Source organism: Letharia columbiana, assembly GCF_014066305.1.
Source record: "Letharia columbiana isolate WasteWater2 chromosome Unknown Sc0000020_s0, whole genome shotgun sequence".
NCBI classification, from domain to species: domain Eukaryota; kingdom Fungi; phylum Ascomycota; class Lecanoromycetes; order Lecanorales; family Parmeliaceae; genus Letharia; species Letharia columbiana.
The window spans coordinates 691060-711423 of NW_023501061.1; the positions used below are offsets into that span (position 1 = coordinate 691060).

At 50.4% G+C, this 20364-nt stretch overlaps 9 protein-coding genes across 9 annotated transcripts; 6 read left to right on the plus strand and 3 right to left on the minus strand.

The window, feature by feature from the left end:
- Nucleotides 1–69: 69 nt before the first annotated feature.
- On the minus strand, nucleotides 70–1438 carry HO173_006801 (uncharacterized protein; the record flags this gene model as incomplete). Its single annotated transcript, XM_037308707.1, has 3 exons — nucleotides 70–386; nucleotides 434–956; nucleotides 1004–1438. The coding sequence occupies 3 exons, from the start codon at nucleotides 1436–1438 to the stop codon at nucleotides 70–72; spliced, it is 1275 nt and encodes a 424-aa protein (XP_037164550.1).
- Nucleotides 1439–1933: 495 nt separating this feature from the next.
- Nucleotides 1934–3570, plus strand: HO173_006802 (uncharacterized protein; the record flags this gene model as incomplete). Its single annotated transcript, XM_037308708.1, has 3 exons — nucleotides 1934–2176; nucleotides 2239–3270; nucleotides 3334–3570. 3 exons carry the CDS (start codon nucleotides 1934–1936, stop codon nucleotides 3568–3570), a joined length of 1512 nt encoding a protein of 503 aa, XP_037164551.1.
- A 1367-nt stretch (nucleotides 3571–4937) lies between these two features.
- HO173_006803 (uncharacterized protein) lies at nucleotides 4938–6324 on the plus strand (the record flags this gene model as incomplete). Its single annotated transcript, XM_037308709.1, has 5 exons — nucleotides 4938–5144; nucleotides 5197–5233; nucleotides 5284–5351; nucleotides 5405–5846; nucleotides 5915–6324. 5 exons carry the CDS (start codon nucleotides 4938–4940, stop codon nucleotides 6322–6324), a joined length of 1164 nt encoding a protein of 387 aa, XP_037164552.1.
- A 1282-nt stretch (nucleotides 6325–7606) lies between these two features.
- On the plus strand, nucleotides 7607–8925 carry HO173_006804 (uncharacterized protein; the record flags this gene model as incomplete). The annotated part of the gene is made up of 5 exons (XM_037308710.1): nucleotides 7607–7611; nucleotides 7760–8413; nucleotides 8463–8516; nucleotides 8582–8735; nucleotides 8794–8925. 5 exons carry the CDS (start codon nucleotides 7607–7609, stop codon nucleotides 8923–8925), a joined length of 999 nt encoding a protein of 332 aa, XP_037164553.1.
- Nucleotides 8926–8949: 24 nt separating this feature from the next.
- On the plus strand, nucleotides 8950–9725 carry HO173_006805 (uncharacterized protein; the record flags this gene model as incomplete). Its single annotated transcript, XM_037308711.1, has 2 exons — nucleotides 8950–8953; nucleotides 9331–9725. The coding sequence occupies 2 exons, from the start codon at nucleotides 8950–8952 to the stop codon at nucleotides 9723–9725; spliced, it is 399 nt and encodes a 132-aa protein (XP_037164554.1).
- A 1033-nt stretch (nucleotides 9726–10758) lies between these two features.
- Nucleotides 10759–12454, minus strand: HO173_006806 (uncharacterized protein; the record flags this gene model as incomplete). The annotated part of the gene is made up of 5 exons (XM_037308712.1): nucleotides 10759–11186; nucleotides 11246–11272; nucleotides 11332–11421; nucleotides 11484–11676; nucleotides 11738–12454. The coding sequence occupies 5 exons, from the start codon at nucleotides 12452–12454 to the stop codon at nucleotides 10759–10761; spliced, it is 1455 nt and encodes a 484-aa protein (XP_037164555.1).
- Nucleotides 12455–13619: 1165 nt separating this feature from the next.
- HO173_006807 (uncharacterized protein) lies at nucleotides 13620–14474 on the plus strand (the record flags this gene model as incomplete). The annotated part of the gene is made up of 1 exon (XM_037308713.1): nucleotides 13620–14474. One exon carries the CDS (start codon nucleotides 13620–13622, stop codon nucleotides 14472–14474), a length of 855 nt encoding a protein of 284 aa, XP_037164556.1.
- Nucleotides 14475–15592: 1118 nt separating this feature from the next.
- On the minus strand, nucleotides 15593–16795 carry HO173_006808 (uncharacterized protein; the record flags this gene model as incomplete). The annotated part of the gene is made up of 4 exons (XM_037308714.1): nucleotides 15593–16112; nucleotides 16208–16375; nucleotides 16472–16643; nucleotides 16711–16795. 4 exons carry the CDS (start codon nucleotides 16793–16795, stop codon nucleotides 15593–15595), a joined length of 945 nt encoding a protein of 314 aa, XP_037164557.1.
- A 2069-nt stretch (nucleotides 16796–18864) lies between these two features.
- HO173_006809 (uncharacterized protein) lies at nucleotides 18865–19971 on the plus strand (the record flags this gene model as incomplete). Its single annotated transcript, XM_037308715.1, has 4 exons — nucleotides 18865–18942; nucleotides 19015–19429; nucleotides 19477–19859; nucleotides 19915–19971. 4 exons carry the CDS (start codon nucleotides 18865–18867, stop codon nucleotides 19969–19971), a joined length of 933 nt encoding a protein of 310 aa, XP_037164558.1.
- Between the last annotated feature and the right edge of the window lie 393 nt (nucleotides 19972–20364).

A 20364-nucleotide genomic window follows, 5' to 3' on the forward strand; every position in this document is an offset into this window, starting at 1 on the left:
TGAGATGGTACACACTCCCATACCTAGCTGTACTAGAGCGGTACCCGCCAGAAGTCGAAGCCTACTCTTTCATCGGGCCATCTTAGCCTTCTCGCTCTCGTAGGCCTCATCAATCTCTTCAGACCAAACCCACTTCATCCGATCTTTCAACCTGTCTCTCACCTTGGGTAGACAAGCGTCGTAGTCCACACCTTTCAACCCTTCTGCCTGCATCTCGTAGACATCGCCCGCTTCTCTGGCTGTTCGCTGCGCTTTCTGTGCTCGTGGGAGTCGGACGTCTTGGTAGAGATTGGCCCACTTTTGCACGTCACCTCGTGAGCTGAGGCAGTCGTGCAGGGCGCGGCCGAGGATGTAGCCATCTTCGATTGCTTGGCCGGCTCCGGCTCCTGAATGCACTTTAGCCGCGAGGCCCAAGCCTGACGGTCGAGCTTACCTTGATGTGGTAACATGGCGTGAGCCGCATCTCCCATCAACACAACCTTGCCGCTAGCCCAGACCCATTGCTCCAACGGTTCTCGGTCGTTCAGAATCCATTTCGAGGGCTTCCCATCCATACATCCGATCACCCTCCTCACCGTCTCTTCAAAGTCCTCAAAATCTCTCGCTAGCTGACTTCTCTCCCCAGTCGAAGTCCAGCTTTCTCTCAGTCCGCCCAGCTTTCCTTCAGGTGTTGATACGAAAGCAACGATATTTAGGGTTCGGTTCTGGCTGATGGGGAAGACGAAAAAATGCTTGTCCTTGCACAGCCAGCTGACGGAGTACGTCTGAAAGGGCCACCATGCTTCAATCTTGGAAGTCGGCACCAAGCCTCGATAGGCTATCCTGCCGCTATAGGTGGGATTCTCGGGTGCGAATTGCGCGCGGAGGCTCGAGTGGATGCCATCGCACCCCACGACGAGATTGGCTGTTGCGGTTGTGCCGTCTTGGAAATGTATGCGCGCGACCTCGCCTTCTTCCTACAATGTTCAGCTCTCCGCCGCTTGAAGGAGGGGTCGATACTGACTTCGACTTTTCTACATATCTTCTTCGTATGTAACGTCGCCGCCCCCCTCTCCCTCACCGCATTAAGCAACACTTCGAGAAACTCGGCCCGGTGCACAGGCAGCTGCCTGATCTTCTGCTGATCATTGGACGGTGACGGCACAGTCACAATGTCGCCTCCGTTATCATATCTGCGGAAAGAGATCCATACTCCCTTTCGGTCTCCGGCGATGTTGTTCATGGCATCTCCTAAACCAATTCGGTGCAGGAGTTTGGCTGCATTGACACCGATGCCGACACCTGCGCCAATTTCTGAGTACTGGGATGCTTGCTCGTATACATCAATGGCTATGTTGTCATTTTTACAGTGATGGTCAAGGGAGAGGGCAGCGAAGAGACCGCCGATGCCGCCGCCAATGATGGCGATACGGAAGAGATCTTCTGACTTGGATCCCATTGTCTACTCGTTCGTATCTTTCTAGGGGCTCCTCTTACTGTTTCCTGGACATCTTGCGTTACTGGAATCTTGAAGATGTGGTCGATGGTTGGCAGGATTGGGACATTCGTATTCGTGATGAACCCGAAGCTATAAGCCGGTAAATTCGCCGCAACCCAGTTACCGAGATCTACCAGAAACTCACGTGGGGAAATGCATAACAAGTGGAGTTTCAGCCCGCCTGCACGAGATGATAAGATTAAGCGAGGCGTGAGTTGGTGACGCTTAGGCGTTCCCACTTCCCACCACAGTAGTCGCCTACGGTACGGTTTGTTGCTCTGGCCGCCATCTTTACCCGTGTCTCTTTCCAAACCTTCGAGATCTTCTATTTTTTTGTTCTTCGTTCTTCTACAAAAACACCGTTTAGTTTTCTTAAGTCTTTCTTTTGCGACTTGACATTATTCTTTCTTTACAGTAATCAAAGCCGAGACTGTAGATACTAATCCCTGCGCCATCATGGCGTTTGGCCATTCTCGAAAAGATGTCGAAATTAGCAGCATTGATAGCGAGAGCAAGCATGTCCACTCCAATTCGTCGCAAGCAGCAGAAGTCAAGCTCGATAAAAGAGGCATGCCATTGGTGCCTCAGCCCACTTCCGACCCTCTAGACCCATTAAATTGGAGTTTGTGGCTCAAAATTCTGGTTCTGTTGCAAGTGTCGCTGCTGGCATTCCTTGCTCTTTTCAGCGCTTCTTTAATTGTGAGTACTCACTTAGAATCAGCAGTGCAGCATGGATTCGAAGCTGACTCGAGCAATGCCAGACACCCGCCTTCGTCCCCCTCTCCGTATCCCTCCACAAAGACCTAACCGAAACGGCCTACGTAACCAGCGTTTTTATTGCCTTCGTGGGCGCCTCATCGCTCTTCTGGAACCCAATCGCCAACGTTTACGGCCGGCGTCCCATCTACATCATCAGCATCTCGATCGCCATTGCAACCTCGGCTGCCTCCGGCGCTTCCCGCACGTACGGCGAGTTGATCGCCTTTCGCGCCTTGAATGGATTCTTTGGCGGCGTTGCGCTCGGCTTGGGGAGTGCAACCGTCACGGATCTGTTCTTTGAACATCAAAGAGGCTTCTATATGGGAATCTATACACTGTCGCTGATTACGGGTGGGCATATCGCGCCGATTGCTGGAGGCTACATTGTCAAAAATACCCTTACGTGGCATTGGTGTTTCTACATTCCTGCAATCATTACGGCATTCATGTTGCCTCTCTTCATCCTTACGGTCCCGGAGACTTTATACTCGCACTCCGCCGAACGCGCCCAAAGACCCTACGGATCATGGATGGAGAATATGACCATGCGCGGAAGAGCCCATTCGACACGGTCTCTCAAACTCATCGACTTCTTCCGCCCAATCCAGATGCTCATGTACCCAAGCGTCCTGCTCCCGACGCTTTATTACTCCGTCTCCTTTGGCTACGGCAGCATCTTGTTCATTATCACCTCGGCCAACATATTCTTGAAGGTCTACAAATACAAGCCTTACCAAACAGGCGTGCTACTGGGTGTTCCGTTGACGGTGGGCAGTGTTGTTGGAGAGTTGGTGGCTGGTGGGCTGTCGGATTGGATCAGTGAGAAGCGCGCCTTGGCTCGGAGCGGAGTCAGGAAGCCTGAGGACAGGCTGTTGGCGCTATTTCCAGCTATTGTGCTCTTACCGTTGGGCATCATTATTGAGGGTGTTTGCTTGACGCATAAGTTGCATGCGACTGGTACGGGCTTTGGGATTGCGATTGCGAGTTTTGGGCTGCAGATTGCGACGACCGTTGTGTATACTTATACCGCCGAGGTGAGCCCTTTCTCATTTTCTGGTTTATTTACCTTCTGCGATGTGTGCTGACAGTCATTACAGTGCTACAGACAGCAAGCAGCGGAGATCGGCTCATTGCTTAATTTTGGCCGTCAGATCTTTGGTTTCGGCGTCGGATTTTACGCAGTCAAGCTAGGCACCAAGGTTGGCTTCCAAAACGCCTGGATCACGTTTGCGTTTATCAATTTCGCGGTGTCGCTACCTGTGCTTGCATTAATATTCGTGGGCGAAAAGTGGCGGAAAGCGATGGGGCAGCCCGGATTTCACCGCGATTTGTGATTAAGGATATGTATTTTTCTATGGCTTGCTTTGTACTGTTCACAGGAGTCTATAGAGCCCATCTGAAGCCCTCAGGGGTTTGTTCACCTTTCTCTACATGGACGCGATCAGAAAAGGGGCAAGGCGATCTATCCGGACGGCATTTCCTGCCTGTGGGTTGGTGGCTTAGCGCTATGATGTCCTGCTGGAGCTACGAGTGCAAGGCGTATCCTGGCATCCAAGCTATATCCTAGAACTTGGGGTAGATGGACGGGTCGCCAATAGGAAGGTGGAAATAAAGAATTGGAGACATGCAATGACGTGAGTGGTGTTATAGGGACAAATTGGATTGGCTCAGATAAGCAACACTGTGGGGGGGCCCGGCTTTCAGGATTGAGAGTCTGTCCCGAGGTGCTCCCGGAGGTTATCTCGGTCATCCAATCATTTTCACTCGCTCATACTTCCAATATTACACTTCCACATTACGCAATTTCATCAATTTGACTTCTCCTCTAAATACGTAATTCCACGTTTCACGCTGCGACTAACATCCCTAGATAGCAAGGCAGTCTACGGAAGCATAATAATCCGGTCAGAGGATGGCTGTATGGCAGCTGGGCAGAAGCACAGACGGGGTACTCATGCGTAGCCCATCCTCTTGAGGTTTCGGAAAACATCTTTTTAGAAACCAAAGTGAGAAACGTGGGCGGAATGGAAAGATAGAGAGACGGGTCGCATACACAACAAAAGTGTCGCCAACTTCCAATCATGGGTTCTCAGAGTTCCCGTAGTTCACCAGCGGAATTCTCTTCGAAGCTTCCGTCCGAGACTTTTCACAAATAGTTCATGAAAGGTTATCATTCGTCAGGATAACATGGGCCCTAGCCGGCATACTCCGGAAACCCGGATGACTCCAGGCCTGCAGCATCTGATTCGCCGCTGGCTTTTTGCTTCATGCCCTGCATGTGGCGTAGTCGGCACGAGGAACCTTGCAAAGGAACTCTACTGTGCGTTAGGTCCGTCCCGCCTTCGTTGCTTTTGAAGATCAGGAACCACATGGCGCAAACTAACGTGTGATCCATGTTCGATGTGATAGCTGACCATAAGCCCGTCCGCCCGCCGGAAAACGTCAGAATTTTGGGACGAATGCTGCGTGTTGGAAACTCTTCCCGTCTTCAACTGCACACTTTGCCTTTGATCCAGTAAGCAGGCTTTGGCACGGAAAAGAGAAGGTTCATTGGTGTACTTGGGACCTTCGTCGCCATTTGTGGTAAGAGCTTGTGAACCTCGAACTTCGTCTCAGAACGAACCTTCAACGAAAACCGGCCCAAATCGACCATACCATCGAAAACAGGCCTACGCACAATCTCAAGTAAACAACCACTACAATGTCGTCGCCGGCACTCCCTTTGGGGATGCCAAACCCGGCTCTGCACAACATACCAACAGGGGTACCTAATCGAGGACCTCAATTGAACGCAGTGTATATTGGGATGGTGGTGCCTGCGACAGTCATTGTTGCTGTACGACTGGGGTGGAAGTACCATCAGCCAAAGGGTCTGGGGCTGGATGACCTCTTCATAGGTCTTGCAATTGTCAGTGCTTAAGCTGGATTGTGCTGGTGGGCCTCCGTTAACAAAGTCTCAGCTCGCGGACTGGATCCACACAGGTCTTGGTCTTGCTAGTAAGTTGACAATCATCATCTAATGTTAATGGCATCTGATATGAGAATAGCTGTACAATATGGCTTCGGGCACCATGCTATCGATCTCCCCCCAAATGATCTCAAAAGGGCGATCATGGTACGGACCTACTCCCGGGTTGCCGCCCAGATCATAGCTAAAAAATCCTGCAGTTCTGGTACGGCTGCCAAATTGTATACAAGTTTCTCGTCGCCTTCACAAAACTCGCCATCATCTTCCTGTATCTCCGAATATTCGTCCAATGGAATCTGAAAAGATTCGCACAAGTCCTCGCGGGCATAATATTTGTCGGATCCTTCGCATTCGCCATTGCCTCAGTTTTTGAATGCAACCCCATACATAGAGTCTGGGACAGACGGATACCTGGGAGTTGTTTCAACCTTGGTGCATCCTGGTATGCGTATGCTGCATTCAATACGATATGCGATCTCATCATCATCATTATGCCGATGCAGGCGATCTGGAGGCTGCAACTTAAATGGACGCAAAAAGTGTCCCTGGCGGCTGTGTTTCTTTTGGGATGGTTCGTGGTCTTCACGAGCATCATGAGAATAGTCTCACTCCGAGCATCTGCAAAATCAAAAGAACCAACCTGTATGCAACCCGGCCCTCCGCCCCCGTCGTCATGACCTACCCTATCATGTCTGCTAACTTCTACCAAGGGGGCTCGGTCAACGCCACCATCTGGGCCGAAATCGAAGGAGGCACGGGCATCATCTGCGCCTGTCTCCCCGCCCTCCGTGCCCCAGCCCTGAAGCTATACCGCTACTGCACGGGTGAAAGCAGCAACGACACGGCCAGCCGGAGCCGGCAGTACAGCGAGTTCCACGAAATCGACAAGGCGACCGGCAGTCACTACGACGCCGACGGCAACAAGTTCGACAAGACGCACGGCATCTTCAACAACGCTCCGCCGAATCGGAAATCGAAAGTCATCGACCCTTGGGGCGACGCGATCCCCCTGTCTACGGCCCAGGCCACGGCTACGAGGGGCAGGACTAGTGATGATGATAGCGATGAGAGGGTGATGGGCATCACGAAGACGGTGGATTTCAACGTCTCGAATGTCTGATCTTGCCATCGACGTTGCGCAGTAACATATGTCTATATTGTATTTATTCGTCTGTTAGCGGAGACGTGCTCTCAGGTCAGGATGGAAAACTCGGGCGGCTGGGATGGAGGGCGCGCAACACCGGCTGTCTGTTTGGTGGGCATGCTTGTCTGCCTCTGTCGGTTCTTTTTCCCTGGTATTGAATGACTGTATGATTAGAGCTGTAGAGACTTTAACGATCAAGATGACTTGGAACAATGGCGTTGCAGTCACGGCTCTTCAAAAAGGATGCCGAGATTGACCCCGTGAGAGAAATACAATCCTACTGTCTCACTGAAATCCATCCATCTTAACGTGCCGTAATCCCACTGATGTGGAATAATAGCAAGGTAGAGCGCCAACCCTGAACTGTGACGCTTCCATCCCTAGGATATGAAGAAGCCCAGCAGCATGGCTTAGTGGGTCCCCTAGTGACCAAGTAGGTTCATGCCACAAACCAAGAGGACCGACATTATGTAGAATCTTTGAAGATATAAATATGTGATAGTCGTTCCACACCAGCCCTAGCATTATTGTCCGGTTGTCCACTTCCCCACCGTTTGTCCACTCTGAAACCTTGCCGCATGTGCGTGGGAGCGTTTTCTTGGCGCCGGAATGATGGGGATATGCACGGCGAGGTAGCCCCCTGGCGTGCGGACGGTATGACTACGTAGACGACTGTTTTGGTCGTCGCCTGTGTGCGTTGATAGGTGTTTTGTTGTCGGGAGATTAGCTTCAGGTCGCGTCGTCGTATCGCATCGGATAGAAATGCGAGAGTGCTGGCTATGATGGATGTGGGGAGTGGGAGCGTTTGTGGAGCGACGGCGCTCGGAATGTATCTTGCGGAACGGGTAACAGAGGTTCTGCTTCTGCAAGCGTGGACTTTCACGTTATATCGGCTCAAGGCAAGGCTCCGAGGCGTCTTTGGAGCCACTATTTCGCGGGCTCAAAACGCACGTAAAGGCCGACTTGTTCCTGAGAATATATGGCCTCGTTTATAAAGGTCCTGCACACGCCAAGACTCTTGCCATAAAAAGTTCGGGTAACGCCCCCGCCGGAGATCTGCTTCGGTAGTCTAGCGACCGCCTGCTACAGGGCTAATCTTAGGGTTAGGGCTACTACTAGCGCCGTGTAGGACTTGAGATACAGACCTTCGTATGGTGTGGATTCTTCACTGTGTGTGGAGCGAAGGCGCTCGTGGTTTATCTTTCGTTGATGTATCACTTTCGAAGCTGACTTCGGGCGATTGCGAGTTAAAAATTCAATGGCGTATGTTGTAATCTTGCATTAACCCCGCATGAGCCTGCATAATAAGCCCACGACAATGGCAGCCGCCTCGCAGCCTTGCGCGAATTTGTTCTCTACAACTTCCGAATCACTCCAAGCTGTTCTCATGAAGAATTCCAATCACATTCAGCTCCGTTGGCGATATCATCTCGCTCTCTATTCTTATCGAAGACCTTGTGCGATCCCTCGATAACAGCCACGGCTCTCCAGCAGAGTACCAGGCTGTGATTCGCGAATTATGGGGCGTTGACCACGCGTTGCTCGAAGTCGAAGTGCTATTTCAATCCTGGGAACAGACGGTCCATTTGAGGGCGTTGAGGGTTACCGTCAATGAATGTGTAGAGCAATGTCGGAATTGCATTGTGAAGTTTCACGAGCAGATAAAGAAGTTCGAGAAGAGTCTACAATCCGGAGGTTCAGACAGCTTCATCAGAGATATAGCTATGAAAATTCGATGGCAGGTTTCGAAGGACGACCTCGCCAAATTCAGAGCTGAGATCAATGCGCATTGCTTCTCTATCAATATGCTGCTGACGACGACTGGCGTGTTCGTATCCCCAAGTCATACCCTCGTCGTGGCCTTTATCAAGGTGAACAGTACTCTCGCCAAAATGAACGACGAAAATGTACAAACAAGTTCGAAGCAGTCCGAGCTATCCCATGCAAAGTCGTCAGCTACTCAAGCCTACGAATTGGCTGAGATCAAAAGTCGCTTAGAGGAAAACAACGCTTTGATCAAGGCAGCGGCATCTGAGACCAAGGACTTGGGCTTAAGGTTTGACATGTACGTAATTATAGATCACCGTTTATCCAAAACTGAAATTTTTCTATAGGGATTACTTAAAGAACCTTGGAGCTGACATTCTCTCATTCATGCAAAAGATATGGTAAGTCTTGAGCATAAACCCTGCTATGAGACACATACATTAGCTGAAAATCGAACGCTGCGCAGGAAAGTCAATTTCTTGACTTACAAAGCTGTGATATCCCTGCAGACTAGTATTCCAGCTCAACTCGAGCGATGCTGGACACAAGAGCCGGCAACTCTCGAAGACGCTTTAGGCCGAGTGACTGCCGTACACCTAGAATTCCTCGATTCCTGGGAAGTAAGTTGGAAAATACCCTCGGTCCTGTATATCAAGAAGTCTAATACATACTTCCTAGGCTTTCGAAGCCGTCCTCGAAGTTCGCTTTCGACAATTACCAGGCCATCGAAAGATAAGGCAAGGAGAGTATGCACTCCAGGCCAGTTCATGGAAAAGGGACGTCGAGCGTTCCCTTGCTTTGAACCGATGATTCCTACGTGGTCAGCGTATTAACATGAGTATGATCTTCGACGGCAAATTCGGACGTCTTAGCTCTTGTCCTGGATGTCACCTAGTCACTTCTGAAACGGAGGAAGAACTTGACTCACAGGTGCAATGGTAATGTTATGGATTCGCACTGTATGTCAGATTGCTTATTCTCGTAGTCCCAGGTGCAAAATGTGGTACCAACAAGTCTTGGAGAAGACCACGACCGAACCCAAACCCATGAGTATGATTGAGCCCAAGGTCGTTGCGCAAGATACACAGCTGCCAACGCCACCTCAGCGGAAACGACAGTGGACTGAAGACGAGGAACTTGATGATAACCCGGCACACTTTCGGCGAGTACGTTTGAGGTAATGGAACCAAAGTCACAAGCTAGGAAGAAGCCCAGCATACCAGGATGCCGACTACAACCCAAAGGGTAGTGCAAAGACTACAACGGCTAAGGCAGCTTCAACACAAGCAGCACCTCTCGAAACCTCAACCTCACGCACTGGTGTCGGGCAAACACCACTACAGCAAATATTCGAGTCAGCTGTCGACCGATCACGAAAGATTGAAAACCCTGCGCTCGGTATCGCTTTTAAGCAGCTACATGAGGCGAGCCTGCGGAACAGTGTAAACGACCATCATGAAGCTGTGCTCTTTCAGAAGCCAGCGTTGCAACCAATTGTCGCACTTCAGAGCTATCTCAAAGCCGGGAAGAAGCAGATCAGAGCTTATAACAAGCCAGACTCTGCAGAGTTACAGCGAATTGCCGCTTCATTTGAAAGACAGGCGTTCTGATTGGGACCTCGCAGCCCCTCTAAGATTAATGGGTGATTCTGAAGACAGTCTTGTGAACTAGGTGGAATCGACGACTCTCAGATGCTTAGTAGCGGCTAAAACGTACGAGAATGGATAGGTCTTGTTAGAGGACATGACAATATTGGATCAAGCCCAACTTCAGAGATACGGTGGTGGGGCATGAGCCATATGATGACTTCGTCACTGCTAAATTCGCCTCATTTTTGCGATCCATACAATTGGTCATTATCAAGTTAGTCAGTTTAGCAGCGACATTCCAGTCATTGCTTGATATTGAAGTAGAATCAACAAGTAGCCACTCAGTTACCTCGCTTCTGCGTTTGCTATTTGAAGTCGGCGCGTACAGGTACCATACTGCCAGAGTCGTCGTCTATCATTTCATACACGTATCTCTAAACGTCTTTCTATATTCCGAGAGTAATGCCCATCTTTCGTAAAATCTCCCAGCTGGCTTGTTCTTTTGCCATTCTATCACAGCAAGAGCATCCAATCACTTCGGCGCCTGAGGTCTGTGCGCCGGGGTCTTGGCGGTTATGCACCTTTCTGAAGAGTCTAGCCTGACAGAGAGAAACTCGCGCTGCTTGGATAGCGTACCGACGGTCGTCATCGTGGAGAATAGCAGCGTTACAAGTGCTAAAGGGGCTCAGGATGTTCGACGACGTGCTTTGGAACTTTTCGACTGCATCATGGATGCCCATCAAAGATGTTTTGGCGTGAATGGGAGATTAGTCCCAATGCTATTCATGTAGCTTTTGTAGTCATCCTAGCCATTGCGCTTGAACTCGCTATCCACTTGAGCCGAACGTCTAGGTATGCTGCACCCTTTGGAGTGTACTATTGAGCTCTACATTACACCATCGGAAACTCGTTTGGGATCGGAGACGTTTACTGGCGATCCCGCCTACTTTGGCCTGGGACGTGACGTCTGCGGTGTTATCTGATCTATTAGGATAATATCGTTCTCATCAGCCAGTTCTTCTTCGAAATCTATATAAAGGACAGAGTCGAAGCCTCATGGATGAGTGCAATCCTTCCCGTTACAAGTCTGACAACTCAGATAACCGCACTCATTGAACGTGAACTCGCACCCATTGCTCAAATATACGCTCCCACATTTCCCACAACCCGCACCCCCATCCGCGGTCGAGGTGTAGATCTCCGCGAAGTAGTCCTGTATCTCGGCGCCCGAGATCCCGCCAGCCGGGTACCCGTTCGCACACTGGAAGATGGCGGTGCACCCTTCCCAATCTTCAGAGTTGAACCAATGGGAAGTGTACTGCGAGTACATGGTGTCGTTGCCGTATCTGCTGGCGGCGGTCTGGCAGTCCCCCGGCGAAACGAAACTTTTGCAGAAGGAGTCATGGCCGTTGCAGTTGGAGCTGGCTACTGGGAGGAGAGGGGTGGTGGGAGTCGAATTCGTTTCAATGGTAAAGTATAGAGCTAAAAAAGGGGGATGGGTTAGTTCTGAATTGGGAGTGTGAGGAAGGCGGACCGCTTACTGGTGATCCACAGCGCCCAGTTATCCGCTAAAGAAGCCAGATTAGTATGTGTGGTTTGCGGTGACGGCGGTCGTTGAAGCTCATACCATTGTTCAGGCTTATGAAATTACGTGTATTTGGGTTGCAGCCGTCATCCGCAGCCAAGAGTAGAACATTTTCATAGCCGAATAACTGTACTGAAGGTTGAGGATGTCAGCGGTTAGTCTCAAATAAGGGATCGGACGAAAGATCTCCATACTTGCACTCTGGCTATTGATTAAAGGTACAAGCTGCACGAGTAGACTTAAAGCGGCTCTTCCGTAATTCGCACCTAGCCGCTCGTCTGACAGGCTTACTTGACCGGCTTTTAGCTGTTCGAGCATCGCAGCCCTGGAGATGAAGTCTTGCTGCGCCAAAGTATTGTTGCAGAATCCAATGAAAGAGGAATAACCCTGTCCAGAGCACATTGGATTCAATTTAGGTAAAAGGAGTTCGGAGTGAAGGCTGACATACCGCTTCACTGTGCGAAGTGTATGCCCAACCAATGGGGCCATTCTCCTGGCACTCCACCGTGACAGCGGATTGCGGAGGCGGGACACCAGTTGCACAATAGACAAAAGGTTGGGAATGGCTGCCCGAATAGTCATTTAGCCAGCGGGTGTCGTATGGTAGCCATTGGTATTCTTGTACTTTGGCTAGGTTTGCCAGGGTTGCTGTTCGCGATGAGTGCCCACATCCTGCCACCTGCTTGAGAAACTCACCGTTAATCAAGGTTGAAGCCTCTGAAGTCAGACACGACGGTGGTCCAGCTGCACCCATGTATCGCTCTAGGATCGGCTGATTCACAACATCGTTCCAGACTTCCTGGACCGCCTGCACCATTGTGATGGCATCGCTTATCGCCTGAGCAGCTAATTGTTTCGTGGAACAAGAACAATCTTGGGTGACGGGTTCTCCGTTTCCGCTGTCACAGTCCTGCACAACCGGAGCTGTCAAGAGATTGAGCTCGACATGTTGAAGTGGATAAGCGGAAACGCTTGAGCCATGGGAGGAAGTGGTCAAGCTGACGATTGCAGCCTCGCTTTCTGCAGTCGTAGCATTCAATCCTCGGGGGCGAATAACCCGGCGATTGAAGCCGTTTCGGTCTTTTGTCTCGGATGAAGATTGAGATGCTTGTACGACAGTGACCGCCGCAAGGGTTTGGCACAATATTTTCCACGACAGGAACATATTCGGAAGCAAATGACAAGAGTCGGGACTGCGTAGTGATCAAGGACACGCGCACGGAGAAGTGCAGTTAAGAAAGAAATGAAAGAGAGTCGAAAGGGCTGGCTCATTCCGCCATCCAACAGACGTTGGAACACATAAACCCTTCTTGGGTGTGCACTTGCCTAATCGGAGTAGTACATGGCTTCACATCCTACATAGATAGCTACCAACTACATGCTTTTCCATATTCTGTGCCTACTACATTCCCTTATGACAAAGACAGATAGCTTTCGCTCATCCTTTATTTCGTGTTGACAGTGAGATGAGGGTAAATAGGCGATGCAGCAGGTAATTCGTTTCTTTCTCTGCTGTACTTGCAGTGTTTTTGGAAGATGGACGCGAATGTGAAACAGAGTACCAACATCTTTGTCGGCGCTACTCACATATACCCGTTAATGCCTGTTAGCTCGTAATGCACGGTCTAAAACTCAATCAGTGAAATTTCAGAAATTCGTCCTTTGATAATAGTACTTTATAATTAAATCACTAAAGACTTAAATTATATAACGGAGTATAAGATTCTTAAACTTTAAGAAATTTTGAAAATTGAAATTATATTAGTGAACCTTATATAATAGTGTAGTAGTCTAGTAGAGTCTACCTGAATTCTTTAAGCCCCATATGTACCGCGTAACGGAGTAGGGGGTTGACGGCCGTGCATCAGAGTACGCACCCGCGAACTGTAATTTCAAACTGCTAGTAGAGTAAAGTACCTTTTATATTATACATTACAAAATCGATTTTTGAGATTGGCATTGATACTAGAAACATCATAGAACCATAAAGTATTTGGTGCATAACTAAGGAAAGATACATCATCGTCAGCTACGTTGGCTGTTCTTCAATAATCATGAACCAACAATTGGAGGGAAATCATTTCTTGGCTCTAGAGTACATGCTAATCTCCATTGAGCATAGGCGAAGTACTACAACTAAGGTGTTGTTGGGGGTATTTAGTTCGTATTAGGTTCGATTCCTAATGGCGCTGGTACAATGGTGTTACGGTGCTTTTTATTTACTAAGGTACCACCGTACCTTACACCTTAGCGGCACCAGGCGGTAGCCTCATTGGCTCAAGGCACAATCTTTCACCCTTTGCTCACATTACTATTGCCGAAAAACCTCGATGTCTCAGAAACGAGGTAGATCTGTATCGCCGGCATCACCTCCCCTTATCTTTAAATCTTCCCCCATTGAAGATCGATCTTCCACATTCCTCGCATTTTACTCCCCCACTCTCGCGGCCAAGGAGCTACAAGCACACACCGAGTTCAAGAGTGCAAGCCATCGCATTGCCGCATGGAGAAAGCCTAGCAGTCAGCGTTCGCTCAACGTGCAGCGTCTTTTGGACACCGGTCATGATGATGACGGCGAGAAGTATGGTGGCAAGGCTGTGGAGAAGGTCCTCATCGAAACGGATGTAGAAGGCGCAGTGGTAGTAGCCAGGTGGTACGGTGGCGTCATGCTTGGTCCTATGCGCTTTGACCACATCAAGAATGCTGCCCGCGATGCCATCATGCAATGGGCACAAGACAGGGAAAGGTCCGCCAAGAAGGCAAAGGTACGAGAAGATGAGGCCCAAAAGGAAAGGCTGATACAGACCCTCCCGGAAAGAGACCAAAGTATTACAGTGTTGAGAGACTTGCTTGCCGGGAAGAGTCAGCAGCCGTCGTCCGCACCAAGTGGGGAAAGTACTCCGGCGAAGAGAACGGATTATTCCACTTTGCCACTAGCCACGCTTGAAAAGCTCGAGCGAGTGAGAGATGCTACCATTGGATGGATACTCAAGCAGATAGAAAAGGCTGAGAACACACAGGTGGAGGAACCTGGTGCAAAGAATGCAGCCATACCAAAAGCACCAGGAGCGCCGAAATCGTCGGCCCATGTTGGTGCGCCCCCCGCAAAGGAAGAGATATCGAAGATAGCAGATCTTGGAAGTCAAGGTACGGAAGTTGCTCCGCCGAAACATGATGTTATTTAGAACAATGCGCCACGATGGGGTTGCCCAATTCGCACATACTCGCTCACCTTGGGGAAGCAGTCTCTTGGATCTTTGTGCACGAATAGGGAGCTTAGCTGAGGAGATTCGATAATGGAAGAGATGGAATGATGTGCGAAGGGGATCAACTTTATCGCGGTTTTTATTGCTGCTCATGTCTTCTCCTGCGACCTGTGTTAGGGCCGGCCGCTCCAGGAAGGCTGCTGGCGAGGGCCAGAAGCCGCCATGGTCTCATGGTTGTACACGTTGTGTCGCCAAAAGTCTTGACAGTCCTCAAATCTCTTGACTGTGGGCACTCTCGAAGTCGCAGTTGACAACTCGAGCCGATACAAAGTCATCGATTAATCTTGCAAGGAAAATGCCCAAAATTTTGGCCGGCGAAGCTGGCCCCCGAAGCGAGACATGACGACGCCTGTAAGATATTACAGGTCACCACTACACAAGCACAGGCGAGAAGAACTCCTGACAGCTCTCGCTTATCTGGTCCGCGAAGCATACGTTCACAGCCGATTTGATACGGGACATTGAGGTAACATCATCATATTATGCAGAGAGTCTGGGATGCCCAAAAGAGGAATGGTACGGCCAGTGTCAGAATTGCGAATGTTTTTTTAACTGCCGCCTGCCACGCGACACGCTTTTCAGTCCCGAAGCTAACTAGACCGACCGGGACATTGGTGGCATTGGCAGAAGCGCCTGTCTTCCCGGCTCGTTCCAACTGACGTCAAAGAGCCGTTCATAGCTCGAATCCCACAGCACGGCAATGCTTCTTATTGGATAGAATGGCGCTCCTGGAGGCGGTTTGACGGGTTATGTTGGGCCGTCGGCACTGGGTAGTAATATCATGCTACGAGTGGTGGAGGTTCTGTCACGTGCTGTTGCATTATAAGATGGTCGGCTGATTGGTCTTGAGGGACATGTATCTCCAAGGTACTTTCTAATCTAAGCAAAACAACCGCTAGACCTACAACATCGGAAGCGACGCTGACTGTGAGTCGCCATTGATGATTCTGCCCTTGATCAAACGCGCGAGCAGTGTCCCATAAATCCTGCCAAGACGCCTTCCTATCTCTCCATCCATCGACCCCAGCGCTACCGACCTATCGTGACAAATCCCTTCTCTTTCTAAACTCGAACCCTTTCGGGCTACACGCGCTGACCCTATTAAAATACCACGAATGCGCCGCTACATCCGTCCTGTTACGATCATTCCCCGTATTCCCCAACAGATTTACATCCCCGCTCAGGACGGTGATGTCCTCCGCCGTCGGAACGACCCCAGTCACGGTATCGATGTAGTATTCCGGACTGATGTGCACGTACCCCAACGCGCGAGGCGGCAGCCGCGGCACCGGGTCGTCGTAATGCGTCACTCGGAAATTGCCCCCCTTGTTCTGCTTCGTGATGTAATCACTCAGCGCGGGTCCGGCGATGCGCGGTGCGCCGTACGTGTAGAGATCGGCGTCGGTGCCCGCCTTTCTGATCTCGGCGGCGGCGATGTCGGCGATGGCGCCGCCGAGGCTGTGCCCGACTACGACGACGCGGTTGTTGGGGTAGGTGGACGCGGTGGTTTTGATGGCCGCGAGAACGCCGGAGCGCGCTTCGAGCCAGCTGTTGTAGCTGTTGCTGGGTTTCAGTATCTTCTCTTTTGAAATGGTAATGGTGTTCTAAGAGGAATATAGATCGAGAAGGGAGCAATCAGAGAGCCTACGCACAAGCCTTGGTGGCAGAAGCATTGAGGACAGACGTCGGTAGGGATAAGCGCAAAGTCGAGATCAGCGGCCCAGTTGCGGAAGGAATGGGAGCCGCGAAATGCAAGGATCGTAAGTCCGAGGGTATGGTCGACGGCTATGTAGCCAGTCACGCCTGTTAGAAGTCCGGAGCTGTTCGAGGGAGAAGTATAGTTAGCGCCGAAGGGTTTACGGTGAGGCGCGGGACAGAGGGGCTGGATGGAGGGAATCAAGAGTCTTCTGGCATACTTCTGAAACTCGTACACAGTGGTCACGTCGTCGGCTTCGACAAGAGGGCAATTATGGCTCGGACATGTGAGCTTGTTGCCGTCGGCAGTGACATTGTTATTGCTCTTGCAGTAAGAAGCCGCAGCGAATTGTTCGAAGAGCTGTAGGTCCGTGAACGTGGCGAGATCGATAGCTGTTGTTTCATGTTATTAGTTAAGATTGTCTAGGGGCATTTGCAGCAAATCTTGTAGGACACCTACACCTTTGCTCAAGTGGAGCTGCCATAGCATAGGAAAAGAAGAGCAGAATGGCTTCAGCCAACTGGATAAGAAGGGTATAGGCCATTATCGGCGTCGATTACTCTCAGCACAGTATATTGGAAGTGGCTTCGTTTGGCTCTGGTAAATGGAATCGGAGGGGCAAGTGCCTCCTTTTAACTCATATCCTGATGGCTTGCGCATTTTGTGGGACTGCCAAGCCGAGTCGGTGGTCAGCTTACCAGGATATGGAAATACATCTTTGGAGATGTACAGTCAGATAACATGTAGAAGCCTCGGCCGAAGCAATGCGGTATACCAGTCATCGAGATACCTTTCTGGGTCTTATCAACATCACAACCTCGGCTTACGTAGGATTGGTCTTTCGTTCAGATTCCTGGAACCTTTCGGGCATAATTCCTCTCCGTGCATTGGGTATTCAAAATCAGTGGCTTGCACACGGTGGCGGTGTACAGTATTCGAACAACAGCAGTCTGCCAGGCATTCGGATGACAGTAACACCCGGACCCACCATCTTTCAATATGCGCCCGCGTAAGAGGGACTCTGGAACATAAGATCAAATGGCCCACTCGGACGGAGTGTAGATACCCTAAATGGCATCTGCTTTCCGGCTGCGGCTAGGCGGCTACACTGCATGAGTGGCGAGGTATTCGCGGTCGAAGCGTTTCCAAGAACCTCTAAAATAGGCTGGTGGCATAGGCGGGTACAGTGAGAGTGCCGAGGTCTGTTTCATGCCCCAGGAGAACTTTTCGAGGTGGGAGGTGCTTCCAGATAGACGGCAGAGCAATTATCGTTCATGTTCAAGAAACAAAGAGACAGGTGATGAGCATTTGTTGCTCAAGCACCTACGCATTCCTTGCCAAACACCGCTTTGTGGATGAATCCACTCAGCGATCCGGGGTAGGAGAGTAGCCCATGCACATTGAGAATGGCCGCGTAGCAACGTATTGCCACCCCGTGCCGTGTTGTCATTGCGCGTCCTCTTCTCAAAAACCCGCCATGTTCGTTTGCTCCGACACGCCAATCAATGTCTCTTTTCGTCAATAATAACTGTGTTTCCTTTCCATATATCCGGCGTGTGCTGTAGCACCCTCTTCAAATCACCTTCCTGGTGTCAAGCTTGTTACATTGGTCCTGAATAACCCATACATATGAAGCCAATTTCTTCCTTGACTTCATCTCATAATGTTCAGTAATTTACTCGCCCTTGGAGCTACCTGGGAAGTTGCTCGGTATGAACTCCAGGCCTTGAGACATATGCAGCTTTTCGGAATGGTACCTCTTTCTTAGGCCGAGGTAATCACAAGCAGGACTCTCTTGCTGAGAGCTCAGAGAGTTCAGAGAGTTTCAGCTGCCTAACAGGTCTAGGATCAGATATAGGGTACTTGGCAGGGCGCTTATCCAATTGTACATTTCCGGAGTACAGCTCCACAGTTCGTTCAGCCTTGCTATCCGCTGGAGGAGTATCGAGGCGCAGTCTTAGCGATCTGAAGCACGGTCAACGGAGGTTGGGAGTTTGATAGAGCTGAGAGTGATAGCCCATTCCGAGACGGTAGCTACTGGGGGATCAGCGTATAGTCTGTTGACGACAAGAAGGACGCGCGCGTGTGTCTCGCTTGAAAAACATGTATGTTGACAGCAACGTTACAATACCCTCATGCATCCATCATCAGTAAGAGCCGAATTTCGAGATCGCGAAGCCTGCCAAGGCCACTGTTGTAGTCTGCGGTCTAACTATAGTCGGCTAGCTTCGTTTCAACTCCGCCAATCCTCCAATCTTGTCATAGTTGGCCAAGTGCATTCGCATTCCCTCAATTCAAGCGTTTAGATACCCGCTTTCGAGAAGCCTTTGAGAAAATCTTCGCCTTTGTAGTTAGTCCGCTATGTCTGGCATCCAGACCTTCTCTGCAAATCATCTTTTGGCTCGTAAGCTTGGTTAGTGCTGACGAGTCAGCTCGTCTATATATACCAAGCGCTGCAGTCTTTGTCAGAGATTCTACTATATTTTTCTTCGATACATGATAAAGCTCCTGTACTTACGCCCACTGTACTACGTGTCCTCGACCCAGGCAGATTATTTCAATCTCTCCACTCCTGAAACGTTTTCTGTTTGCGTTGGAGACTTTACTGAAATCATGGGAAACCAGGGAACCGAGGGAGAATTGACACGCTCAGACTTCATGAAAGAACTCGAGGTGGAACCTTCTTCAGAGGTGAGTTGATCTGGTCATGTTTCCCCCAACCGAAGCTGTCTTTTCATAACGCATTTCAAACCCTTTCCGTAGGGATACTATGTCAACGTCCAGCCCATGTGGAGCTTCAACAATTGGGGCATCGTCCCTGGCGCCTTGCTCATGCCTCAATGTGTTGCAGCTTCATACCGGACAGTCCCACGAGGCTTCCATACTCACAGCGTCCAAACCCACTTCCTCGGCAATGGTACGGTGACGAAACGTGCTACTTATCGCGTGGAGAATCTTAACGATGGAAAGACCTTCGCTACCAGACAAGTCAAGGTCGAGCAGGATGGCAAGACCATTGCGTTGACGACAGTTGGTTTCGCCAAGAGGGCGTCGGTCGCGGGACGAGGGGCAGCGGTTGTGGAGCACGCAGTCCCTGTTGTGATGAGGTTCGATACGTTCGTGGGGACCCCAACCCTACAATCAAGGGATATGCGCTGCCAATCGTTGCCAAAGGTGTGTGTGAGGCAAGACATATTCTGGGCAGATTTATCCTGAATTCTCCAGGCCCCTCCCCAGCAGCCGAATCAAAGCTCGCACGACACTGGCTCCGCGCAGATGGCCCAGTCTCAACGGAAAAGGGTAATATGCAAAACGTCCTCGGCCTCGTCGCCCTCTCCGATATCTTCCTCCTAGACTCAGCGCCCCGCATCTACGGACTGGGATTCGACCTCAAGACGGAGAAATCTCCGAGTGAGCGTTTGGCGAGGGATCTCAAGGCCATGACTACTATCAACCACAGTATCCATATCGTCAATGTGGATGCGGCGCGAGTGGATGAGTGGGTTTATGTGGAGTGCGAAACTCCTTGGGCGAGCAGTGGGAGGATTATGGTGCATTCGCGCATGTTCAGTCGAGATGGCATTTTGCTAGCAACGTGTGCGCAGGAGGTTCGTAGAGGGTTTCCGTTCATGTGTGGACTTTCCACTGCTGACGATTTTGAAGGGCCTTTTGCTCTTGAGGAAGAGCGCTAGTGATAGCATCGCGCGGCAGAAGCTGTAGCTGTCTTTACACAGGGGTGTGTGGGTGAAGTCTGGCGAGGACTTCGATAGCGGGTTATCCCGGGAGGCGGGCTTGTCTTCACCAAGAAAAGATACTGGCGAAAAGCCATTCAAGAGCTTCATTGCTGGCGTACTCTTCATATACACAACGCGATACTTGCCATCTCGGACTGTACTCTATAGTCTCCTCCCGTGCTCCTGCTCGAATTATTCATGTCTTTGAGTGCGTCTGCACTGTCTATGTCCCCACCTCGAAATGCCTTTCGCTTTGTTATTCCCGAGGAAGCACTTCAAAAGCGATCGCGAGCTCCGCATGGGGTATACTACCGCAATGCTTCAGTACAGAATTTGAGTGTTGTTGTGCAATAATGACATTGCCGGAAGGCCTGTTTCA